This window comes from Mustelus asterias, chromosome 12 (genome assembly GCF_964213995.1).
Source record: "Mustelus asterias chromosome 12, sMusAst1.hap1.1, whole genome shotgun sequence".
In the NCBI taxonomy this organism is placed as follows: domain Eukaryota; kingdom Metazoa; phylum Chordata; class Chondrichthyes; order Carcharhiniformes; family Triakidae; genus Mustelus; species Mustelus asterias.
In genome coordinates this window covers 59,808,223-59,831,097 of record NC_135812.1, presented here as the reverse complement: position 1 = coordinate 59,831,097, position 22,875 = coordinate 59,808,223, and the positions used below count along the sequence as shown (strand labels likewise).

General features: G+C 47.0%; 1 protein-coding gene across 6 annotated transcripts in view; it reads left to right on the top strand.

Annotated features, from left to right (window-relative positions):
• LOC144501512 (E3 ubiquitin/ISG15 ligase TRIM25-like) overlaps positions 1-22,319 on the top strand; it is a 59,904-nt gene extending 37,585 nt beyond the window's left edge. For 2 of the 6 annotated variants that reach the window (XM_078225306.1, XM_078225305.1), the window contains one exon: positions 422-5,921. In XM_078225306.1, the coding sequence (XP_078081432.1) occupies positions 422-969 (548 nt within the window). In that variant the 3' untranslated portion in view covers positions 970-5,921. Of the gene's footprint in view, positions 1-421; positions 5,928-6,196; positions 6,339-21,796 lie in introns of those variants that run through there. The other 4 variants (XR_013499122.1, XR_013499123.1, XM_078225308.1 and 1 more) reach the window with 4 other exon arrangements.
• The last annotated feature ends 556 nt before the right edge of the window (positions 22,320-22,875 follow it).

The following is a 22,875-nucleotide window of genomic DNA, read 5'->3' as shown; positions in this document are numbered from 1 at the left end:
GACCACAATCCCACCCAGACCCTACCCCCATATCCCTACATATTTTACCCACTAATCCCTCTAACCTACGCATCCCAGGATACTAAGGGCAATTTTAGCATGGCCAATCAACCTAACCCGCACATCTTTGGACTGTGGGAGGAAACCGGAGCACCCGGAGGAAACCCACGCAGACACGAGGAGAATGTGCAAACTCCACACAGACAGTGACCCAAGCCGGGAATCGAACCCAGGTCCCTGGAGCTGTGAAGCAGCAGTGCTACCCACTGTGCTACTGTGCCTACCCTCTAATCCTGCCCCTTATCCTAAACCCATGCCCCCTCGTGATTTACCCCTCAACCAAGGGGAACGGCTACTCCAATCTGTCTTTTCAAATACATGTTGTAACAAAGGGATTCTCTTTCTTTCTTTGTCTTCACAGTTGCTAAAGGACTCCGATTCAATATAAACTCAGCAAATGGCAATGTTCGCTTCTATAATGGGTATCAGACAGTGTCATATTCAACACCAATAAATTACCCTGATCACCCAGATAGATTTGATAGACAACCACAAGTCCTGTGTGACTCTCTGTGGATCGGCAACTCAAAAAACTATAGCTATTTTGAATTGGAATTGTTCAAAAGTCACAGCAGTGACCATATTTGTGTGGGCTTCACAGACTGTAGTATTGAAAGAAAAGGCATTGGCCCTTCCTCTATGCTTGGTAGGTATAACCAGTCATGGTGTTTAGATTTGCACGTAACAACACGCAACACTTTCTTAGCCTTTGAGAAGGGGGTCGAATCTGAAATACCAAGTGTGAGCTACAATAGGATTGGAATGTTTCTGGAGACTTGGAGCTTGTCATTTTACAGTGTAACAGATACAATGACTCTAATCCACAAATTCACAAGTATAAATGCATCGACAGTCTATCCTGCTTTTCGAATTGGAGCTGGAACAGCACTGAGTCTCTGTCAACTTTGATAAAGACTAGTTGCTACAACTGAGTCCTGTATAGAATGTCTTTGGACAGAATATAATTCCTACACCCAGTGGCCATGATGATTCGTTTAGTTTAAGGAATTTGGACAGTTGCGTTCACGACCAGCGGTCACAAGTGTGACACTGACGGGGTTTTAATTTGGATGTTGGGGGGGGGGGGGGGGGGGGGGGCAATGAAGACTGCCTGTGTGTCTCTAAGCTGTGGGAGGGGAGAGAGGTACAGTGATCCTCATGGGAATGCCACCACCTGCAAGATCCCCTCCGAGCCACACGCCATCCTGACTTGGAAATATATGGCCACCGTTTCTTCACACCAACTCTAACAACGTTTATCAGTACTGTATGGGCTGAAGTGGTTCACCAACACCTTCTCACCACAACTAGGGATGGGTCCAAAATGTTGACCTTTCCACAGACAATCGCATCCTATGAAAAAAAATACTTGGATAAAATCTCACTGCCTTTCGCAGATGGAGCATTGTAAACATTCACCATAATAATGAAGGGAGAAACATCAATTTACATCTGTAAATATTGGACTTTTAAATAATATCCGGGTTGTTTTTAAATGGACACAGGAGCCACTGGCTGAATCGCTGTGGAGTGATTCTCTAAGAGACAATGGACTTAGAGTTCAGACACTCTGACCAGACAAGGCACTTCTAAAAGCATCCAGAAACTAATTGCCATCTCTGGTGGAGACAATGGGACTTAATGGCCATATCACCAATAAATTTCCTGTGTAATGCCCAGAAGGATTTTGTGGATTCACCTTCCCAGCTGGAGTGCACAAAGAATGGGTTAAAAGCAGCTGGAAAGAGAACTGGAAAGCTCCTCCACCAAACTACTTAATACGGGAAAGGTAAAACTGACTACTTGCCTGCTGATGCCAATTCTACTGGAATCATGAATCACCACAATGTTCAATCACCTGCTCGACACAAATCAAGGACTATTCCGCATATATTTTCAAAAATATATCCCTTCTCCGTTCTAATCTATATGAATGTATACACAGGCGTTTTGCCATTTTCTTGCCTTTAGTAATTAATTAACTCACTCTAACTTTAACTCAAGAAAGCCTGGTTATTTTGGCTCCTTTTAAGATATAACTGTTGGGTCTGGAAAAAGATATCCAGGAAAAGAGATCCTTTTTCAGATTCAATCTTGTTGTGGGGTTGAATAAGGACAGGGAGCCACTTCATCCCTCCAGACCTGGGAGATAGACAATTTGGGGATATCCCAGCCAGACTGTGACATATTGATGGATCTCAACCAGATCAACAACTTTGGGGAACCTCACTTTGGGTGGTAACCACGCTCATGCCTAACATCCTCCCATTGCATAATCGAACTGCTTTCCCCTCTGGTGCCATGTGCCCAAAACCCCCCATCCATGCCTTTGTCAGCTCCAGACTTGATGATTCCAGTACTCCTTCCATTCTTTGTAACCCTCAGCTCATATCTCTGCTGCCTAATGAACATCCTACTCACTCATGACCCCTGTCCTCATTAGCCTACATTGGCTCTTGTCCTCGAATGTATACAAATTAAAATTCTCATCCTCATATCCAGTCACCCCTTCATATCTCTGAAATTGCCAAACCTCACCGCCCAATGGTAATCTCAGTTCCTTTTATGTTTCCCCTTCCGTTTGCACACTCATTGACTGTTGCGGAATCCTAAACCTCTCCTTAAAGATCATCCATCAATCCCATTGTGCATTGCTGGTTCAGTGGGCAATGCTTGTTTCTGCCTCTAATTCTCTGCAGATATTTCTCTGCATTCCAGGTGCTTTTGCAGTATAAGATGTGGTTGAGTGTGACTGTGAATTGATGGGAATTTGTGTATTGCCTTCCTTTATTCTTTTTAATTCATTATTCAGCTTCAGTTGGTTCATGGTTTATAGAAATGGTGTTCATAGTTGCTCAGTTTGTAAAAAAAGAAGTGAGCTTGCCTGTTTTGATCTAGAAATAGATGTTATTTGGTGTTTGTCATTATAGAATTGGTTAGAATGTGTTGGTTCAATGGAAATCTATTTTCCAATTCCAATTCTCTTCCCGCACCTAGTGGTACACTAATGTAGACTTTCGTCTGTTTCCATGGCTAGTAATTCCTGGAACAGGTCATTAACCCGGCGCCAGGAGCCTATAGCTTGAGGAGCGCCACTCCACATCAAGTGTGGCTCACCAGCACACTCTCCCGCTCTTACCGCCAACCATTGGCGTTTTGGAAGGATTTGCAGGTTGACACTTAAGCCGTTTGACTGCGTTATGAACGCACTCTCCTTGACCATCAAGGAATGGGACTCGAACCCAGAGCTTCTGGCTCGGAGATAGGGACACTACCTACTGTGCCACAAGACCCCAGGAAATCTATTTTAATGTGTGTTAATTAAATGAATGGTTTTCAGTTTTTTTCTGTATACTCTTATTGTGACATTCTCTGGGACATCCCGCAGATATACAGACATTTTTGCGTACCCCTGGCAGAGATATACAACTGAAGAGCAGTTTTTAAAATTAATACGTGACATCAGAAATAATTTGCTCATCTGCTAATGAAGATCAAGATCTGGGGGGGATTCTCCCAGCCCACTGCGCTGCTTTTGTAGCACAGTGGGCTGGGAAGCTCAGGCGGAGGTTGTTTAGTGAGCTTCCCGCTGGAAGCTATGGCCTCCGCGAGTCCCCAGCAGCCGGATTTCCGGCACCGTCAGCTCCACGCCAGAAATTGGTGCAGAGCTGCATAATTTATTTAAATTAGCATTTAAATATATTTTACATATGATTAGCAGGCCCGGGACTGAAGTCTCCGGGCCTGCTAATGTCCCCGCCCTCTACGTCAGGAGTAATTCACTCCAGTGGCGTTTAGTATAGCTCCCCACTAGCAAGGAGCTGGCGGCCCAACCACGCTGGAATGAAGTGGGGGGCAATCAGAGCGCTCCAGAGGGCCGGGGGCTGGGGGGATGCCCTCTGGGTATTTCCACCGTGGCAATGCCAGCCTGGACCCTCTGGCACTGCCGAAAGGGCAAAATGTCAATGCCCAGAGGCATGTGGCACTGCCCATTGGGCACCAGGCAGTGCCAAGGGGGGGCCTAATGGGACAGAGATGGGTGGGGGGAGGGGAGGGGGGGTCCCGCTGCCACTCTGCACTCGGTGGTGACAGAGGGAGGGAGAGGCCAGTGATCGGGGCTGACCATTGGGTAGGGGAGGGGAGGGAGGGGGGGCAGAGATGAAGGCAGGCCAGGGGTGGGGGATTCGAGGCTGGCATGTTTGGGGGGCCAGCGATCGGGCCATGGGAGAGTCGGAGGGCCAGCAATTGGGAGGCCAGCAGCGCTGACAGATCGGCGCATGTGCAGTGGCCCACTCAGCGCTATGCTGCCGGCCTCTCCAGCGGGAATAGGCCCCGCCCACTGATTTTTCAGTCTGAATCGCGCTAGGGTTCTCAGCAGCGCAGTGTGCAGGAGATTCATTTTGAAAATCCCACTGGAAAATCCCAAGGTAATTTACTCCAGTTTTTATGTGAATTCGACACTTAGAATTTGTTTGGGAGAATCACCCCCCTGATATCTGATGAGCCCCTCTCCTACCCCATCAAGTAGGGCCCCTCAATCCCCCACATTCCCTCATGAAGCCCCATTTGAAAACCTCAAAAAACCTTCAGAGTTCCGAAGAAAAGTCACAGAGTGAAAACGTTAAATTTGTTTCTCTCTCCACAGACGCTGCCCAACCTGCTGGGTTTCTGTTTTTATTTCACAGCTCCAGCATCTGCAGTATTTTGCTTTTATTGGCAGTCTATGATTAACATCACTCCCATTGCTATGCTGGGATTCGCAACAAGAAGCTGTATGTTACTTCTCAGAATCATTGGCATGTGACAAAGATGCTAGTTTAGTGTCACTGGAAGCCATGCCTGAATAGGAGCAGCTTCCTGATTGTCTAAAAGTCATTTAAACCACAGCTAATTCTGTTCGTCACAGACTGCAGGGTCCCCCATTTACTGTGAAGGCATTTTAGGGGCTGCAGTCTGCGACAGAACCACCTCCCTTCTCAAGCTCTCTGAAAAAGAAAGACTTGCATTTCATCGTCTCTGCGTGTGCTTTGCAAATAATGAAGTACTTTTGAAGTGCGCACACTTGTGAGTTAAGGAATGTGACACAGCAAGCTCCCACAACTAATGAGATGATGATCAGTTAATCCAATCAGTAGCGTTGGTCGACAGATATTGACCAGAACACACATTCTTCTGTGACTAGTACATCAAGGTCTTTTACACCCACTTGAGAGGGCAGGTTGAATCATAGTTTAGCATTGTCTAAAAGATGACACTTCCAAACGTGGAGTAGACCCAGTTGCAGCGTATAAAAGAGGTGGAAGGTGGCCAGAGTTCTGAACTATGAAAGAGCAGTCTACAGCCAGGGAGCTCATTGTGAAAAAGAAGGTCTGAATTGGAGCATAGAGCTAAAGGACGCGTACACCTCCATTCCAGGCAAAACAGAACTGCAGCCAAAATGTTCCACACATCACTAACTTGTTGAAAGGGTTAATAATCACACAAGTTTAACAATCACACAAGTTGCTATGTAAAATAAGGTCTTCTTATAAGAGCCTTCACTGATAAGCACCAAGGCCATTAGTCTGAGCAAAGCTTATTAAATCAGACGTCTGGAATTGGTAAAAAGGAGTAATATACAGATACAGATACAAGCTGGGACATAACTTGTAAATACAATGATGTATTAAATCTTCACGCTGATTTGATATTATAATGAAGCAAGTGTAAGATGATTGAGATTGGTATATGCTAATTACTTGTAATCGAATTTGAAACTATAATTGCTTATGTATTTCTGAATTCTGCACTCTGGCTAGTTACAGGCTGTGAGCTGTGACTTGCCAGTTTCTGAGCTACATAGCTTGATTAAAACAGCTGCTTAAGAGAACTCCGTGTCTTGGTCTGGTTACTTGAAGGATAAAGTTGTGATCAATTAAAAGACTGAACATCAAAGCCCGCAACACTTGTCTATTAAACATCTTCAAAGAGTTGACAATAGTTAGTTTCAATATTGCTAACTATATACTGGCATTGATCATCCTCTAGATAACTATATTAACATAACAACAAACTAGCATTGGCTAATAGCTTGGACTGTCTTTTATGATATGTGCATATGGTTGGCAAGACTGACATTTATCGTCTATTCCTCCAGGTGGCTGGAGAAGTGTTGGTGAGCTGTCCTCTCGAACCACTTGAATTCATATACCCACAAGGCTCTTAGGGAGGCTGCTCCGGGATTTTGACCTGGCAATGTTGGAGGCAGGGTCCAAGGCGGGATGGAGGAGAAATTGCAGGTGTTTTTATTTATTCGTTCATGTGGGTGTCGCTGGCTGGGCCAGCATTTATTGTCCATCCTGGAGTGGTCAATTTGAGGGCATTTAAGAGTCGACAACATTGCTGTGGATCTGGATTCACATGTAGGTCAGACCATGTAAGGACGACAGGTAAAGGGTATGAGTGACCCAAAAACGACAATGGTTTCATGTTTTGTCATTAGACTTCCGCATTTTTATTGAATTCAAATTTCACAACATGCCGTGGTGAGATTCGAACCCGGGTCCCCAGAGCATTATCCTGGGACCTTGGATTATTAGCTCAGTGACAGTGACAGTACATCTAAGCCATCGCTTGCTCCTAGGTTCCCCTATCTCTGCTAAATTTTAAAGTTTATTTATTAGTGTCACAAGTAGGCTTACATTAACACTGCAGTGAAGTTATTGTGAAAATCCCCTAGTCACCACACTCTGGCACCCTGTTCGGGTACACAATCAGCCATTTCTTTTCCTGGACACACACCTCCCAGGGACACCAAGACAATTAAACAGTCAGCATTTCTCAAGTTGGGGCGGCACAGTGGTTAGCATTGCTGCCTCACAGCACCAGGTACCTGGGTTCAATTCCAGCCTTGGGTCACTGTTTGTGTGGAGTTTGCACATTCTCCCCGTGTCTGCTTAGGTTTCCTCCCACAGTCCAAAGATGTGCGGGTTAGGGATTGGCCATGCTAAATTACCCTTTAGTGTCGGGGATATTAGCAGGGTAAATATTACAGGGATAGGGCCTGGGTGGGATTGTGGCCAGTGCAGGCTCGCTGGGCCAAATGGCCTCCTTCTGCACTGTAGGGATTCTATGATTCTACTGGCTTCTTGCAAGTTGTTGTGTAGTGAATTTAAACAAAAAAGTTTGTCTAGTACTCAGGAACACCGACAAGTGCACATACCTCACCTCCTTTGCATTTCCAAGGATGACAAACACTAACACATTCTTGCAGCTTCCAAATAAATTTTACATCACTCAAATGAGCTAAATCTATGTAGTTGAGCTTTAGAAATCTCCCTGGTCCTCGTTCTGTACTTCTGTTTTCATTTCTGATCAGGTTGGTTGAAAAGTATAGTTATGTTCTAACTTGTCATCAAAGCAAAACACAGCTTTGAAGTCTAGCAGTTGGCTGGTTTTCACCCTGTCAGCCTCTTCCGTGGCTTTGAGATTGTTATTTTCCGTTACAATCCAGCGATGAGCTTCATCCATAAAATAGAAAGCCCAGCCTGACGGCTCCACCAGTGGGTTGAGTTTAACGATATCCATGATTAACGGAAAATGTAGAGATTTGGTGTAACCACAAAATCTCGATTGGCGAATGTCAAAAGTAAATTGACTGTACTAGGCAGAAAACCCAGATTCCACCACAAGGAAGCGATAAACATATAGCGACGCTGGCGAAAGCAAAGAAAACACTTCAGGCCCGGATTTTCCAACCTCGCCCGCAGCTGGGATTCTCCAGTCCCGCTGCAGTGAAGGGAGATTTGGCCGAGTGCTAAATTTTCCGTTCTCATTGGCAGTGGCAGCGGGGCGTGAACGGCTAGAGTATTCTGGAATTTGAGCTAATGATGCCCACTTAAAGAATCACCCAGTTAGAATCATAGAATTCTACAGCGCAGAAGGAGGCCATTCGGCCCATTGTGTCTGCACCAATCACAATCCGACTCAGGTCCAATCCCCATAACACCATGCATTTACCCTACCCAGTCCCTCTGACACCAAGGGATAACTTACATGGCCAATCCACCTAACCCGCACATCTCTCGGACTGTGGGAGGAAACCGGAGCACCTGGAGGAAACCCACACAGACACGAGGAGAATGTGCAAACTCTGCACAGTGACCCAAGCCGGGAATTGAACCTGGGTCCCTGGCGTTGTGAGGCAGCAGTGCTAACCACTGCGCCAAGAAAGTTGGTCAAGAAATCCGCAGCTTCTTGGGCTTGGTGTTGAGATTTCATTGTGAACAGGACGTAATGAGACTGATTGACAAGTGATATGGAGACTCCCACAGACCGACATCTCATTAGACTCCACAGGAACTGGGGTAATGACAAAAATCACTGGATAGGGCATAAGGGTGGGGCAGAACTTCCTCCTTTTAACAGAAATAGCATCCTGTTCCCTAATTAACAACCTCTGGAACAAATTGTGACAGCAGGCACCTTCGAAATGTGATCTTATGAATAGAGTACTTGACAACAATCCGAAGCCTGCTCCTGTATTTGGACAGTGGATTTCAGCAGCTCATTGCCATGTCTCCCAGTCGCTGCTAGGTGGCAGTCTCACTCCGTGTAGGATTGAGTCAACAGGCCTGGCAAAGGCTTCTGTGCTGATGCCAAGCTCTGGAATGGGCAGCTGGCAGCTGTGCCCACACAGGCTGGTCCGAATGCCGGCATCAAACGGCGTGGCTAACCATCCCAGATCTTACAGTGTTGTCCCGAAATTCGCCCCGCTCTCCCAGGGCATATAAGTGAACTTCCCAGATTTCTCCAGATGGTGGCGACTAGGGGGGCAGTCCAGCAGCATCTGGGCACAGCGTCCACGAGCAGGGCGCAGTGATTCACAGAATACTACGGTGCAGAAGAGGCCCTGCGGCCCATCAAGTCTGCACCGACGCATGAAAGACCCTGACCTGCCCACCTAATCCCACTTGCCAGCACTTGGCCCATAGCCTTGAATGTTATGATGTGCCAAGTACTCATCCAGGTACTTGTTAAAGGATGTGAGGCACCCTCCCAGGCAGTGCATTCCAGACCATCACCACCCTCTGAATAAAAAAAGGTTTTTCCTCAAATCCCCCCTAAACCTCCCACCCCTCACTTTTAACTTGTGTCCCTTCATAACTGACCCTTCAACTAAGGGGGACAGCTGCTTCTTATCCACTCTGTCCACGCCCCTCATAATCCTCATGAAAACCTCAATCAGGTTACCCTTCAGTCTTCTCTGCTCCAGAGAAAACAACCCAAGCCTACCCAATCCCTCTTTATAACTTAAATGCTCCATCCCAGGCAGCATCCGAGTGAATCTCCTCTGCACCCCCTCCAGTGCGTTCACATCCTTCCTATAATATGGTGACCAGAACTGCACACAGTACTCCAGCTGTGGCCTCACCAAAGTTCTACACAACTCCATCATGACCTCCTGCTATTGTAATCTATACCCCGATTGATAAAGGCGAGTGAGCCATATGCCTTTTTCACCACCCTATTAACCCGTCTTTCTGCCTTCAGAGATCTGTGGACAAACACACCAAGGTCCCTTTGTTCTCCAGAACTTCCCAGTGTCAGACCTTTTGTTGTACCTGTTAATTCTCAGATACTTTCAACCAGTTTGCTTACTCCAAGGTTTTACCCAGATGCCCTCATTTGCAAGATGGACAAAGGACAAACACGAGTAAAGGTCAAACAAGTTTATTAATAACACTATTAACCCTTAAATTACCCACATAAAACAAGAGGATACCCCAGATTCAAGTATACTACCCGCATAGTTTGGTTAAACTGCAGGCTCGATTCCCTGAGTCCCTCTGGTCCGTCATCACGAAGGTGAGTCTCGATGGCAGCTTCTTCCTTCCTTCCTTCTCTGGTCAGCTTTCCGGATGGTCAAGGTCGTCTCCCTCGTCGAGTCTTCGCTGCTGGTGTATCGGAGATGTGTACCTTTATCCCCCTGCCTGCTTGCCTTTCCAGAAACTTCTCTGGCTACCAGCCGATGATGTCCCAGGAGGGGGTTCCAATACCCAGTGGGTTTCTTGATGTCTGCCTGACAGGACATCAGGGTCCGCCCCCAGGAGTCCATCTCCATGCTGTTGCTTACATGTAACCTGTTGTCAGATAAGGTGACTGCAGGAACTCTCGGTGACAGAAAGTCTGGCCCGATCTGGGCTTCTAACAATAGGCCGGTGCATTTCAATGGGGTGCAATGATCTCCTGCTAAGTATCAGTCGAGTGCAACGACCTTTGATGGGTGATTGATGGATCAGGCCCAGACATGTTTGTGTATTTGTACAATTGGCCTGCCCGAGGTTTGACTGTGTTTGATTTCAATGTGCCCAATTCTTTAATTTAGGATATCCGATTTAATCAGCCTTAAAACTAGGCCCTGATTATATTACCACATTCCCTCCTCTTGATCCAGTGAGTGTCAGCGAACCGGATCACACAATTCTTACCAAACCATCTCAACAAGGAAGTACCCCGGATCTGGGGTTGATAGTATCATCCCTAACCCACAATAGTACCAACAAATTTAAATGAAGTAAAATAAATTAAAAACAATAAGGAACAATACATCAATAGGGTATATACAAAACAAAGCAATAAACAGTACAAAATGACAAGTGACTATACATATTAAATATAGATGGGAAAGGCTCTTGATTGTAGAACCTTTCCCGATGTCGGATGGCCCTTTCCGAGTCCAAGTTTTGCAGCAATTCCTTCTTCAATCGGGCGAATTTGAATGTGAGGATGGTTAGGTACACTGCCAGAAGTAGGATTCCTATTATGGCCAGGTGTGACAGAATGCGGACCCATGGATGGATTTGGACATTTGAACCCCAATCCCAAAGGTCCTCCCACCATGTAGTGATTCTAATTTCATTAATGTTCTTTTCTATTTCCCTTGTTTGTTGCACCAATTTGACAAAGGTCTTGTGTGCTGTGATCAATTGTGTCCGAATTTGTTGAGGTTTCCCGGGAGAAGTGTTATCCCAGTATCAAATTTTTCAAAATAGTCTCCCAGGCTTTGTCTCAATTTCTCGCTCGCATTTATTAGTGTTTTCTTTCTTCTGTGTATGTCTACCACCTCGATTAATCCTACCCTAGCGGGAATCTGTGGTTTAATGCAAAAGGTAGTGTTGTGGATGTTACAAATGGCTGCCCCATACTGGTAATTTTCTAGCGAGGTTGTAATACAATATTCTCCCTCCCCCCTGTAAGTCAGCCGGGTGACATCCCTTTCAAAATTTGGAATTTCCAGTGTACAATTTAGGTTAGTGGTTGTTCTGAATCCACACAGGGCATGTTCATTTTCATACACCGGATATGGACACACGACCATTTTGTCTGTGTGTTCACATTTCTCCAGACTGGTGCCTATGAGCTTCCCTCCTTTCTCAACCACATACGGTAGAGTCCCCTGGTATCCTATCCACATCCCTCCTTTAATAATCCCTATATTTTCGACTTCAAAAAGTCTCAACCCGACCTTATCTTTTAATATTACTGGGATCCCCAACACCATTCCTAGTGCAGTCCCCGGGGTTCCTCTACAGCTATCATTAGACCAGACCTTGGTCAGTTACCGTAATTGGCAGTTAGTGACATTGGGGTGTCTTTTTCCCCGGTACAGGTGTTCAATCTGTTCATCACTGATCCAGGACGGAACTTTCCCCCTGCTAACCTGGTCGAGATTCTCTCTTAACTGCTCGACCATCCATTGCCCATAGATGCTACATAGGGTTCGGTTCTGTTGCCTGGCATCATCTTCCACCCTCTCTCGGGCGATCTGATTAATAGTTTGGGCACGTCCTTCTAGTACAGTAACCATAAGGCTACTCGCCCTGTTCTCAGCCAAATCTCCCTCAGCATCTTGCCAAGCATTTTCATTTAAGCTGTCCAGGGTCTGTTTAACTTGTCGGGTTAGGACTCTGAGCTTATTATCCAAATCAGCCAGATCCAGAGCATCAATGGTGGATACCCCCGCTCCGTATGCAGTCGCCAGATCATTCAGGATTTCCATCCTCTTGCGCCCCTTTGATCTGGGCGTCTCTTCCCCCGCGTGTCCCAGTCTTTCGGCTTAGCAGCCTCTGGGTCAAGTGGAGGTACAATTTTCTAAGTGGGGAGGGACACCAGTCTGGTAATTTTGTTCCGGCTAAATCTATCACTACTGGTACCAATTCGTAGTGTGTGTTGTCGAATATTTTCCCTGTATCTTTTAGTATCAACCCATTTTGGGGCCCTGGGGTGATTTCAGGACAAGTGGGGATGGGTGTGCTAACAGTTGGTCTTAACCCATTCTTAATTTCATAGTATATATACTCGTTCTGAATAACCTTACCAGGGCACTTCTTTCCTAATTCCAGCCTTTTTTCTGGACCATGGGCTAGACAGGCTAGCTCCATGCACCCATGGTTAGCGTACGTCCACCAATCACTAGTGAGGGTCCTCCTTAGGGAGCAGTAATCAGAGCTCCCATTATCTTTCCTGTACACCACTCTTTGGCTATTACACCCATAGGTGACACTCTTATTGGGGTGTACCCATAGGGTGCCATCCTCACATTTGCCTGCATTTGGTGGGGTGAACCATATATATCCGGGGTATCGTAGGCTGATCTGGTCTTCGATTGATGTGGTGTCTGTGGTTCGGTCTGAGACGAGGAATCCCAGATAGCAGAGAAGTATGTAGTTCATTCTGGGGGAGATCAAGGTAGCACCTGTTAATTCTTATTAATACCTGATTCTCTTTTCCTTTTCTTTACAAGAATGTCGTATGACTCCCCTCTTTTATAAAAAAAACAAAGAAATAAGTAAATGAATAATAAAGGCCCAATCGTGTCATACGAAGGGTTGGTCAGCAATCAGTGTTCAATGGGGTTGAGTGGGGTAAGGAGTTTGCAGAGTGTGAAAATAAAATGTTGGGTATGTGGCAGCTGTCCTTGTTGTTGGAGGACTATGGCACAGTATAACAATAGATTCTTCATCCCACAACCAAACTGTGGTGTATCGGAAGATTATAATGCAGTATAATGTGGGCAGATAAGAAACCCTTTTCAATTGGGTGATGTGTGGAGTGGATGGATAAAGCTATTTATAATTTGGACTGTGATGTCCTGATTCCTCCTCAGTGGGCGGTCTTTGGCTGCCGGGTACCCACTGCGTTACTACCTCTGGCAGTGAGCGCCGGGTCAAACGGTTCTGGGAGTCCCGGTACCAGGGGCGCCATAGGGGGTAAGGTTTGTGGGTTCCCCATCCTTTCCGTCGGGGTCCCCTGGGCCGGAGTTTTATTCCTGAAGCCCTGTAAATTGGGGCGGGAACCAAGAGTGCGTGTGCTGGTCCTGGGGGTAGTGAGTGGGGGTTATAATGGCTTGTCGGGCTGGTCCTTCGAGGGGCATGGGTCGGGGTCCATCTTCGGGGAACCGCTGAGATGGTCGTACGGGGTAGTTGCGTGGTGCCCTACAGTCCTGCAGGTATAACACTGTGTTTGTGGGCATGGGTCTCTGGGCTTGGCTCTGTACGGTTCCCAGTGTCGTGGGTTGGACCTATGTCCTGTGCGGCCTTGTGGTTCCCTGTATCAGTGATCAGCAAGAGTGTATGGGTGTTTGGGGTCCCCTGAAATTTGGTGGTGCCATACAGTCCCGGGCAAAATGGTTGAGTTGCCCGCAGTTATAACACTGTGCTTGTGGGGGTGCATATCTGGGGCTGGTTTTATCTTGTTCCCTGTACCTGGGGTTGGGAATATATTGGGGTTCTGCACGGGGCTGCGGTTTTCTGTATTGATGATTGGCAGGGGTATATGAGGGTGGATGTCCTGAGTTTCCCTGTCCCATTTCCACCTCCCCCTTCGTTACGCCAAACTAGGGCCAGGTCTGTGTGGATCAGGTTCACCTTTCCATGTTTTGTGGGCTTGGGGGCATCTGTTTGTCTGACTTCCCGTTCCCACACGAGTCATTTTGCGGATGGCCCAGGCTTGTGTGTGTGTGTTATCATCGGGGTCAAAATTCTCACAGGCTTTCTGACTCCCCTCAGTGGCGTGTGCTATCAGGGTCCGGATCCATGAGGACCGGTGATGTTCTTTTAATTGGACTCGATTTAATTGGCCGAAAACCGCAACAAATTGGTTCCATAGTCGGCCAGCATAGGCCGTCGGGTGTTCCCCTCGCTTTTGTTGGCAGTTGTTTAAACCTTGTACCGGGTCATCCCTATTGTAGCCTATGGTGGCCAGAATGGCTGCCTTCATTTCTGGTAGGGTTCCCCCGGCCACGTTCTGGGGTTCGGGTAGGGCGGAACGGATGGCAGGACTTAAACATAACAGAATAAGTTTAACCTCTTCTGCCTCGCCTAGGCTGTTTAAAACGCGAAATTGAGTGACCTGGTCAAAGAGAGCATGTGGATCCCCAGAGGGTTCAAATACTCCAATCACTTTAGCTATGGCAGTGAGCTGGGTCATGGTGTATGGAGTTACATAAGTCACATTGTGGTTCTGTCCATCCTGTCGGTGGGTGGTGACCGGATTCATCGGTACAGGAACCGGATTAGTGACTGGAGTTCTCGGGATGGGAATAGGACGAGGGGCTGAGACTGAGTGTTCCGGGATGGGGGCCGGATTAGGTGGTGCCATTGGTTCCATTCCCGGGAAGGGAGGTGGGGGTCCCCAGTTGGCCGTGGCGCTAGCTGTTGCATAATGGCAGGCATCCTCTTCTAAATCCCCCCACTCTACCCCTGGGTCACTATCCCCTGTTTCCGTGGTGTATGCACACATTACACTCCTTTCTATGGCTAGTTGTGATTTTAAACCTTCGATCTCGCGCAGACATTTGGAGTGGTCTGTTGCGCGGGCAGTATTTTCTTTTCCTGCTTGGTGCAAAACTTTTACTGCAGCCTGTAGGTCGCTGCATTTACGTTTAACTTCCTCTACCTGTTGCAGCGCAGCCTCTCTCTCACTGACAGCACGCCGTGCCCTTTGGTAGGCTTTATCACATTGAGCCTGGAATTGGCTCATGTGTATCATATTAATCTGGTTCCTTTCCCCTCATGTGACTACCTCTGCTTCCAATTGTTGTATGCGCGCGGTAGCACTCATTAAGTCCTCCTTTAATTGGGTTACCTGGGCTTCTCTGTCCCGTTTAACCCAGATAATCTCTGCTTCTCGACCAAGAAGCTGTTCGAGACAACTGGCAATCGCAATCGCCTTTCTAAGCTTGGGAGCCCTTTTACCCACTTCCTTATGGGCACGATTCCAACAATTCTCTCCCTCGGATCCCAGATCCGGTTTCGTCACCCCACTGCACCCATTTGGGCCACTTATGGTTCAAATATAAACGGAGGACTTCCTCCCATTCGGCCATAATTATTTCCTTTTTGGATTCATCACGTGGGTATGGGTAAGGGATCGGGGTAGGGGTCCGGTTTTCACTAAATTCCTTCCTGTAGATTTTACCCAAATTCCCTTGACTATCCTAGTTCTAACGAAACAGTTTGTCCACCTTGTGTTACCGACACCGGGTTTATGGCCCAATTTACTGGTCGCATCTGTATTTGTCCTTCACTCACTTAAGACTGGCCGTCACATGGGGCAGCCTGCTCTCTTAATTCAGGCTCAGACGGAGTGTTGGGGAATACTGGGTTGAAGGTTCGACTTCGAAGCAACGTATCACTTCTTATCGAAGGACCGCCTGGGGTGCCAAATGTTGTACCTGTTAATTCTCAGATACTTTCAACCAGTTTGCTTACTCCAAGGTTTTACCCAGATAACCTTGTTTGCAAGATGGACAAAGGACAAACACAAGTAAAGTTTCAACAAGTTTATTAATAATAACACTATTAACCCTTAAATTACCCACATAAAACAAGAGGATACCCCAGATTCAAGTATACTACCCGTAAAGATGGTTTGGTTAAACTGCAGGCTCGATTCTCTGAGTCCATCTGGTCCATCGTCATGAAGGTGAATCTTGATGGCAGCTTCTTCCTTCCTTCCTTCTCTGGTCAGTCTTCCGAATGGTCAAGGTCGCCTCCCTCGTCGAGTCTTCACTGCTGGTGTGTCTGAGATGTGTACCTTTATCCCCCTGCCTGCTTGCCTTTCCAGAAACTTCTCTGGCTACCAGCCAATGAGGTCCCAGGAGGGGGTTCCAATACCCAGTGGGTTTCTTAACGTCTGCCTGACAGGACACCAGGGTCCGTCCCCAGGTGTCCATCTCCAAGCTGTTGCTTACATGTAACCTGTTATCAGATAAGGTAACTGCAGGAACTCTTGGTGACAGAAAGTCTGGCTTGATCTGGGCTTCTAACAATAGGCCGGTGCATTTCAATGGGGTGCCATGATCTCCTGCTAAGTATCAGTAAAGTGCAACGACCTTTGATGGGTGGATGATGGGTCAGGCCCAGACATGTTTGTGTATTTGTACAATTGGCCTGCCCGAGGTTTGACTGTGTTTGATTTTAATATGCCCAATTCTTTAATTAAGTATATCCAATTTAATCAGCCTTAAAACTAGGCCCTGATGGTATTACCACACTTTCACAATATACTTCCTTGTCAAATTACCCTTCCAAAGTGCATAGAACATAGAACAGTACAGCACAGAACAGGCCCTTCGGCCCACAATGTTGTGCCGAGCTTTATCTGAAACCAAGATCAAGCTATCCCACTCCCTATCATCCTGGTGTGCTCCATGTGCCTATCCAATAACCGCTTAAATGTTCCGAAAGTGTCTGACTCCACTATCACTGCAGGCAGTCCATTCCACACCCCAACCACTCTCTGCGTAAAGAACCTACCTCTGATATCCTTCCTGTATCTCCCACCACGAACCCTATAGTTATGCCCCCTCGTAATAGCTCCATCCACCCGAGGAAATAGTCTTTGAACGTTCACTCTATCTATCCCCTTCATCATTTTATAAACCTCTATTAAGTCTCCCCTCAGCCTCCTCCACTCCAGAGAGAACAGCCCTAGCTCCCTCAACCTTTCCTCATACGACCTACCCTCCAAACCAGGCAGCATCCTGGTAAATCTCCTCTGCACTCTTTCCAGCGCTTCCACATCCTTCTTATAGTGAGGTGACCAGAACTGCACACAATATTCCAAATGTGGCCTCACCAAGGTCCTGTACAGTTGCAGCATAACCCCACGGCTCTTAAACTCCAACCCCGTTAATAAAAGCTAACACACTATAGGCCTTCTTCACAGCTCTATCCACTTGAGTGGCAACCTTTAGAGATCTGTGGATATGGACCCCAAGATCTCTCTGTTCCTCCACAGTCTTCAGAACACTACCTTTGACCCTGTAATCCACATTTAAATTAGTCCTACCAAAATGAATCACCTCACATTTATCAGGGTTAAACTCCATTTGCCATTTTTCAGCCCAGCTTTGCATCCTATCTATGTCTCTTTGCAGCCTACAACAGCCCTCCACCTCATCCACTACTCCACCAATCTTGGTGTCATCAGCAAATTTACTGATCCACCCTTCAGCCCCCTCCTCTAAGTCATTAAAAAAAATCACAAAGAGCAGAGGACCAAGCACTGATCTCTGCGGCACTCCGCTAGCAACCTGCCTCCAATCCGAAAATTTTCCATCCACCACCACCCTCTGTCTTCGATCAGACAGCCAGTTACCTATCCAATCGGCCAACTTTCCTTCTATCACACATCTCCTCACTTTCATCATAAGCCGACCATGGGGGACCTTATCAAATGCCTTACTAAAATCCATGTATATGACATCAACTGCCCTACCTTCATCAACACACTTAGTTACCTCCTCAAAAAATTCTATCAAATTTGTGAGGCACTATCTGTGCTGACTATCCCGGATTAATCCGCATCTTTCTAAATGGTCGTAAATCCCATCTCTAAGGACCTTTTCCACCAATTTACCAACCACCGAAGTAAGACTAACCGGTCTATAATTACCAGGGTCATTTCTATTCCCTTTCTTAAACAGAGGAACAACATTCGCCATTCTCCAGTCCTCTGGCACCATCCCTGTGGACAGCGAGGACCCAAAGATCAAAGCCAAAGACTCTGCAATCTCATCCCTTGCCTCCCAAAGAATCCTAGGATACATTTCATCAGGCCCAGGGGACTTATCGACCTTCAGTTTATTCAAAACTGCCAGGACATCCTCCCTCCGAACATCTATTTCCTCCAGCCTATTAGCCTGTAACACCTTCTCTTCCTCAAAAACATGGCCCCTCTCCTTGGTGAACACTGAAGAAAAGTATTCATTCATCACCTCGCCTATCTCTACTGACTCCATACACAAGTTCCCACTACTGTCCTTGACCGGCCCTAACCTCACCCTGGTCATTCTTTTATTCCTCACATAAGAGTAAAAAGCCTTGGGGTTTTCCTTGATCCGACCCGCCAAGGACTTCTCGTGTCCCCTCCTCGCTCTCCTAAGCCCCTTTTTCAGCTCATTCCTTGCTAACTTGTAACCCTCAATTGAGCCATCTGAACCTTGTTTCCTCATCCCTACATAAGCTTCCCTCTTCCTTTTCACAAGACATTCCATCTCTTTCGTGAACCATGGTTCCCTCACTCGGCCATTTCCTCCCTGCCTGACAGGGACATACCTATCAAGGACATCCAGTATTTGTTCCTTGAAAAAGTTCCACTTTTCATTAGTTCCTTTCTCTGACAGTTTCTGTTCCCATCTTATGCCCCCTAATTCTTGCCTAATCGCATCATAATTGCCTCTCCCACAATTGTAAACCTTGCCCTGCCGTACGGCCCTATCCCTCTCCATTGCAATAACAAAAGACACCGAATTGTGGTCACTATCTCCAAATTGCTCTCCCACAACCAAATGTAACACTTGGCCCGGTTCATTTCCCAGTACCAAATCCAATGTGGCCTCACCTCTTGTCGGCCTATCCACATATTCTGTCAGGAAACCCGCCTGCACACACTGCACAAAAACTGCCCCATCCGAACTATTTGACCTACAAAGGTTCCAATCAATATTTGGAAAGTTAAAGTCCCCCATGACAACTACCCTGCGACCCCCACACATATCCATAATCTGCTTAGCAATTTCTTCCTCCACATCTCTGTTACTATTTGGGTGCCTATAGTAAACTCCTAACAACGTGACCGCTCCTTTCCCATTTCTAACCTCAGCCCATATTACCTCAGTGTGCAGATCCCCCTCGAAGTGCCTTTCCGCAGCCGTTAAACTATCCTTGATTAACAATGCCACTCCTCCACTTCTTTTACCAGCTTCCCTACACTTAGTGAAACATCTATGCCCCGGAACGTCCAACAACCATTCCTGTCCTTGTTCTACCCACGTCTCCATAATGGCCACAACATCGTAGTCCCAAGTACCAATCCATGCCCCAAGTTCATCTACCTTGTTCCGGATGCTCTTTGCATTGAAGTAGACACACTTCAACCCACCTTCCTGTCTACTGGTATCCACCCTTGACCCTGATACCTTCCCCAATACCTCACCACCCTCACTGACTTCTGGACTACAACTCCTTTTCCCACTCCCCTGACAAATTAGTTTAAACCCCCCTGAAGATCCGTAACAAATTTCCCTCCTAGGATATTGGTGCCCCTCTGGTTCAGGTGCACCCCGTCCTGTTTGTACAGGTCCCACCTTCCCCAGAATGTGTTCCAATTATCCACGTATCTGAAACCCCCCCTCCTACACCATCCCTGCAACCACATGTTTAACTGCACTCTCTCCCTGTTCCTCAACTCGCTATCACGTGGCACCGGCAACGTACCAGAGTTGACCGCATCACCTCACACTTTTCAGGGTTAAATTCCATCTGCCACTTATCCGCCCATTTGACCATCTTGTCTATATCTTCCTGCAACCCAAAGACACTCAACCTCACTGTTAACCACCCAGCCAATCTTTGTGTCATCGGCAAACTTACTGATCCTACTCCCCACAAAGTCATCAAAATAAATGATGAACAATAGGGGGCCCAGCACGGATCCCTGTGGTACGCCACTGGTCACTGGCCTCCAATCACTAAAGCAGCCATTTGTCACCACCCTCTGACTCCTACCGCTAAACCAATGATAAATCCACCTTGTCAGATCACCCTGTACCCATGTGCATTAGCCTTCTTAATACGTCTCCCATGTGGGACTTTGTCAAAGGCTTTGCTGAAATCCATGTAAACTACATCAACTGCAGTCTGTGTTGTTGTACGTGGCGCGGGTCTGGCCAGTCCCCAAATCCTGTGCAGCAGCAGTGACCCAGGCCATCTTCAAATTTATCTGGATCGTATCCGGAGGGAAGCAATGCACAAATCTCTAGAGAACGGAGGGAAAAATGTTCCCAACGCTGCCCTCATCCTGATGGCCACCTTTGTATGCGGCTGCATCAAGCTGTGTGTAGATCCTCGGTACACTAACAGCAAGTGCCACTACTTTTTGAGGTTCTACCTGTCCCAAGTGTTGCGGAGGATGGGTCTGGCCACGCTGCCGCGGAACGCTCCAAGTAGTTGGACTGTACCTGTCCTTCGTGGAGAAATGTTTCCGGAAACACACCTTTGACCACATGGCTATCAAGCAGTGGTCAGCACGTAATGTCCTTGAGGCCCTGAGAGAAAAAGAGATGGCGGATCCTGTCGGATGGTTCCCTGAGCAGACTGTCAGTGTCATCTGGCAGAATGCCTCATCACCAGAACTCACAAACAAGCACCAAGACCTGGCTTGTCTGGTGGTGAGTAGGGCACTCCCCGTCAGATCCTTTATGCACGCTCGAGGTCTCAACCACCGCACATTGCCCTTGAAGCGGCTGCGGGGGTGATGAGACAGTCGCACATCTCCTTGTGGAATGTGCCTTTGCAAAGAAGGTCTGGAGTGAGATGCAGTGGTATTTGTCAAGGTTCCTCCTGAACATCCTGAGAATCAGATCAGATTTGTCATGATCTCATTGAATGACAGAGCAGATTCGATGGGCTGAATGGCCTACTTTGGATCCATGACACATCCGCATGAGTATGGCATGACCCATCCACATGACCATGGCATGATGGCATGACCCTTCCTTGGCCAAACAGTGCTGCTGTAATCTCCAGTATGTTCCGTAGGTTCCCTGCTGCAAGAGCTGCTCCTGGAGTTCACTTATAGCACATTCCCATTGGAGTAGAAGCAGGAATTCACTGGAAGAACCAGGGATTCTCAGCTGCACATTGTTACAAAGTGGAGGAAACTTCCAATGCAATCCTAAAATGTCTTCAGTCCCTGAGGACTTGGAAATGTTCTGAGGAGTTTCCCAGAGAACGCTGGAAAGCCTCAGAGCGAGGGGACACCACTGGCTCAGGGTAACTATGATGCTGAATAAGTGCAGAAAGTATGAAAACAGCACGAGGTAATGAGACGCCTGTGTCTGCCATATCCCTCTTACCTCCTTAACATAGGGTATTGGATAATCTCTCGTTGATCCTGGTGATTAAGTTGTCTCTTCACTGCTCATCTCATCATCCATGCTAATCTGCCACAAATGTGTGGATTTTCTCCTGTTAATTAAGATTCAGAGCTTGGTTTCTGGATCAGAGCTCCATCAGGGTTCTTTGGTCCTAGGTCGGAATACTTTGTGTGTTCAAGAGATGCTTAATTTTATCGATTCAATAATTGAATAATGATATGATAGTTGCAAAAGCATTTGTCAAGTTGTGCATGTGTGTGTTCGCATGGCGAATGGATGGTTTGAGTTTAATTTTGCTCTCCTCTTGAAAAGGCACCTGGGAGACAGTGTTGGCTCAGTCGGAGCACTCTCGCCTCACGATAGACTGCTGAGGGTTGAAATCCCACCCAGAGACATTGAAATGTCTGAGAAACACTGCAATTAAGCTACTGTGAAATTCCCCTAGTCGCTACACTCCGGCGCCTGTTTGGGTCAATGCATCTAACCTGCACGTCTTTCAGAATGTGGGAGGAAATCGGAGCACCCGGAAGGAACCTACGCAGACACGGGGAGAACATACAGACTCCACACAGACAGTGACCCAAGCCGGGAATTGAACCCGGGTCCCTGGCGCTGTGAGGCAGCAGTGTTAACCACTGTGCCGCCCCAAAGAACCCGTTGGCAATATGTTCTGAAACATTTATCCCTCAACCAACATCGCCGAAACAGCTGACCTGTTTAATAAATCACATTGCCGTTGGTGGGATCTTGCTGTGCACATTTTACCTCATTTCTTAAATTACGACAGTGACTACACTTTATGACACACTCTGATACGTTGTGAAAGGCTCAGCACAAATACACCTTTCTTCCTTACCTATTTTTAAATCGAGGAGATTTTAAGCTTTCCAGAAAGCCTGACTTCGTATGAATTCAGTGGTTAACTAGCTCTCCGAAATAGGGGAGAAACTGCTATGATTGATCCAAATGAAATTGCCGGAATTCTACCACCCCATTCGCCGCTGAACCGGAGCGGGCGAGGGACGGACAACGGAAATGTTCGTTGACTTTGTGCGGGAATTTCCGCTCTCGCTCGAGTGAGGCTGTAAAACGTTGCCTGTGATTTGATTGCGCTGTTAGAGGGAGGTTGTTTAGCTTCAACACTTTGTGGGGCTTGTTGACCTGAACTTCAAATTGTTGGAGACTGCGATCGATTGTCCAGCCGCTGACCCGAGACTGGAAAGCCAAGACCCAATGTAGTCTTCCAGCGAAGCTAGGATGATTGACCCTGGGTATGCTGACACGATTCAGCCAGAATTTCAAATCTTACATGCGACACTTAATTTTATGTGATACTTTGATTTGATATTGTTACAGTTATAGTCAAATTTGTGGTCATTTAGGAAGCAAGG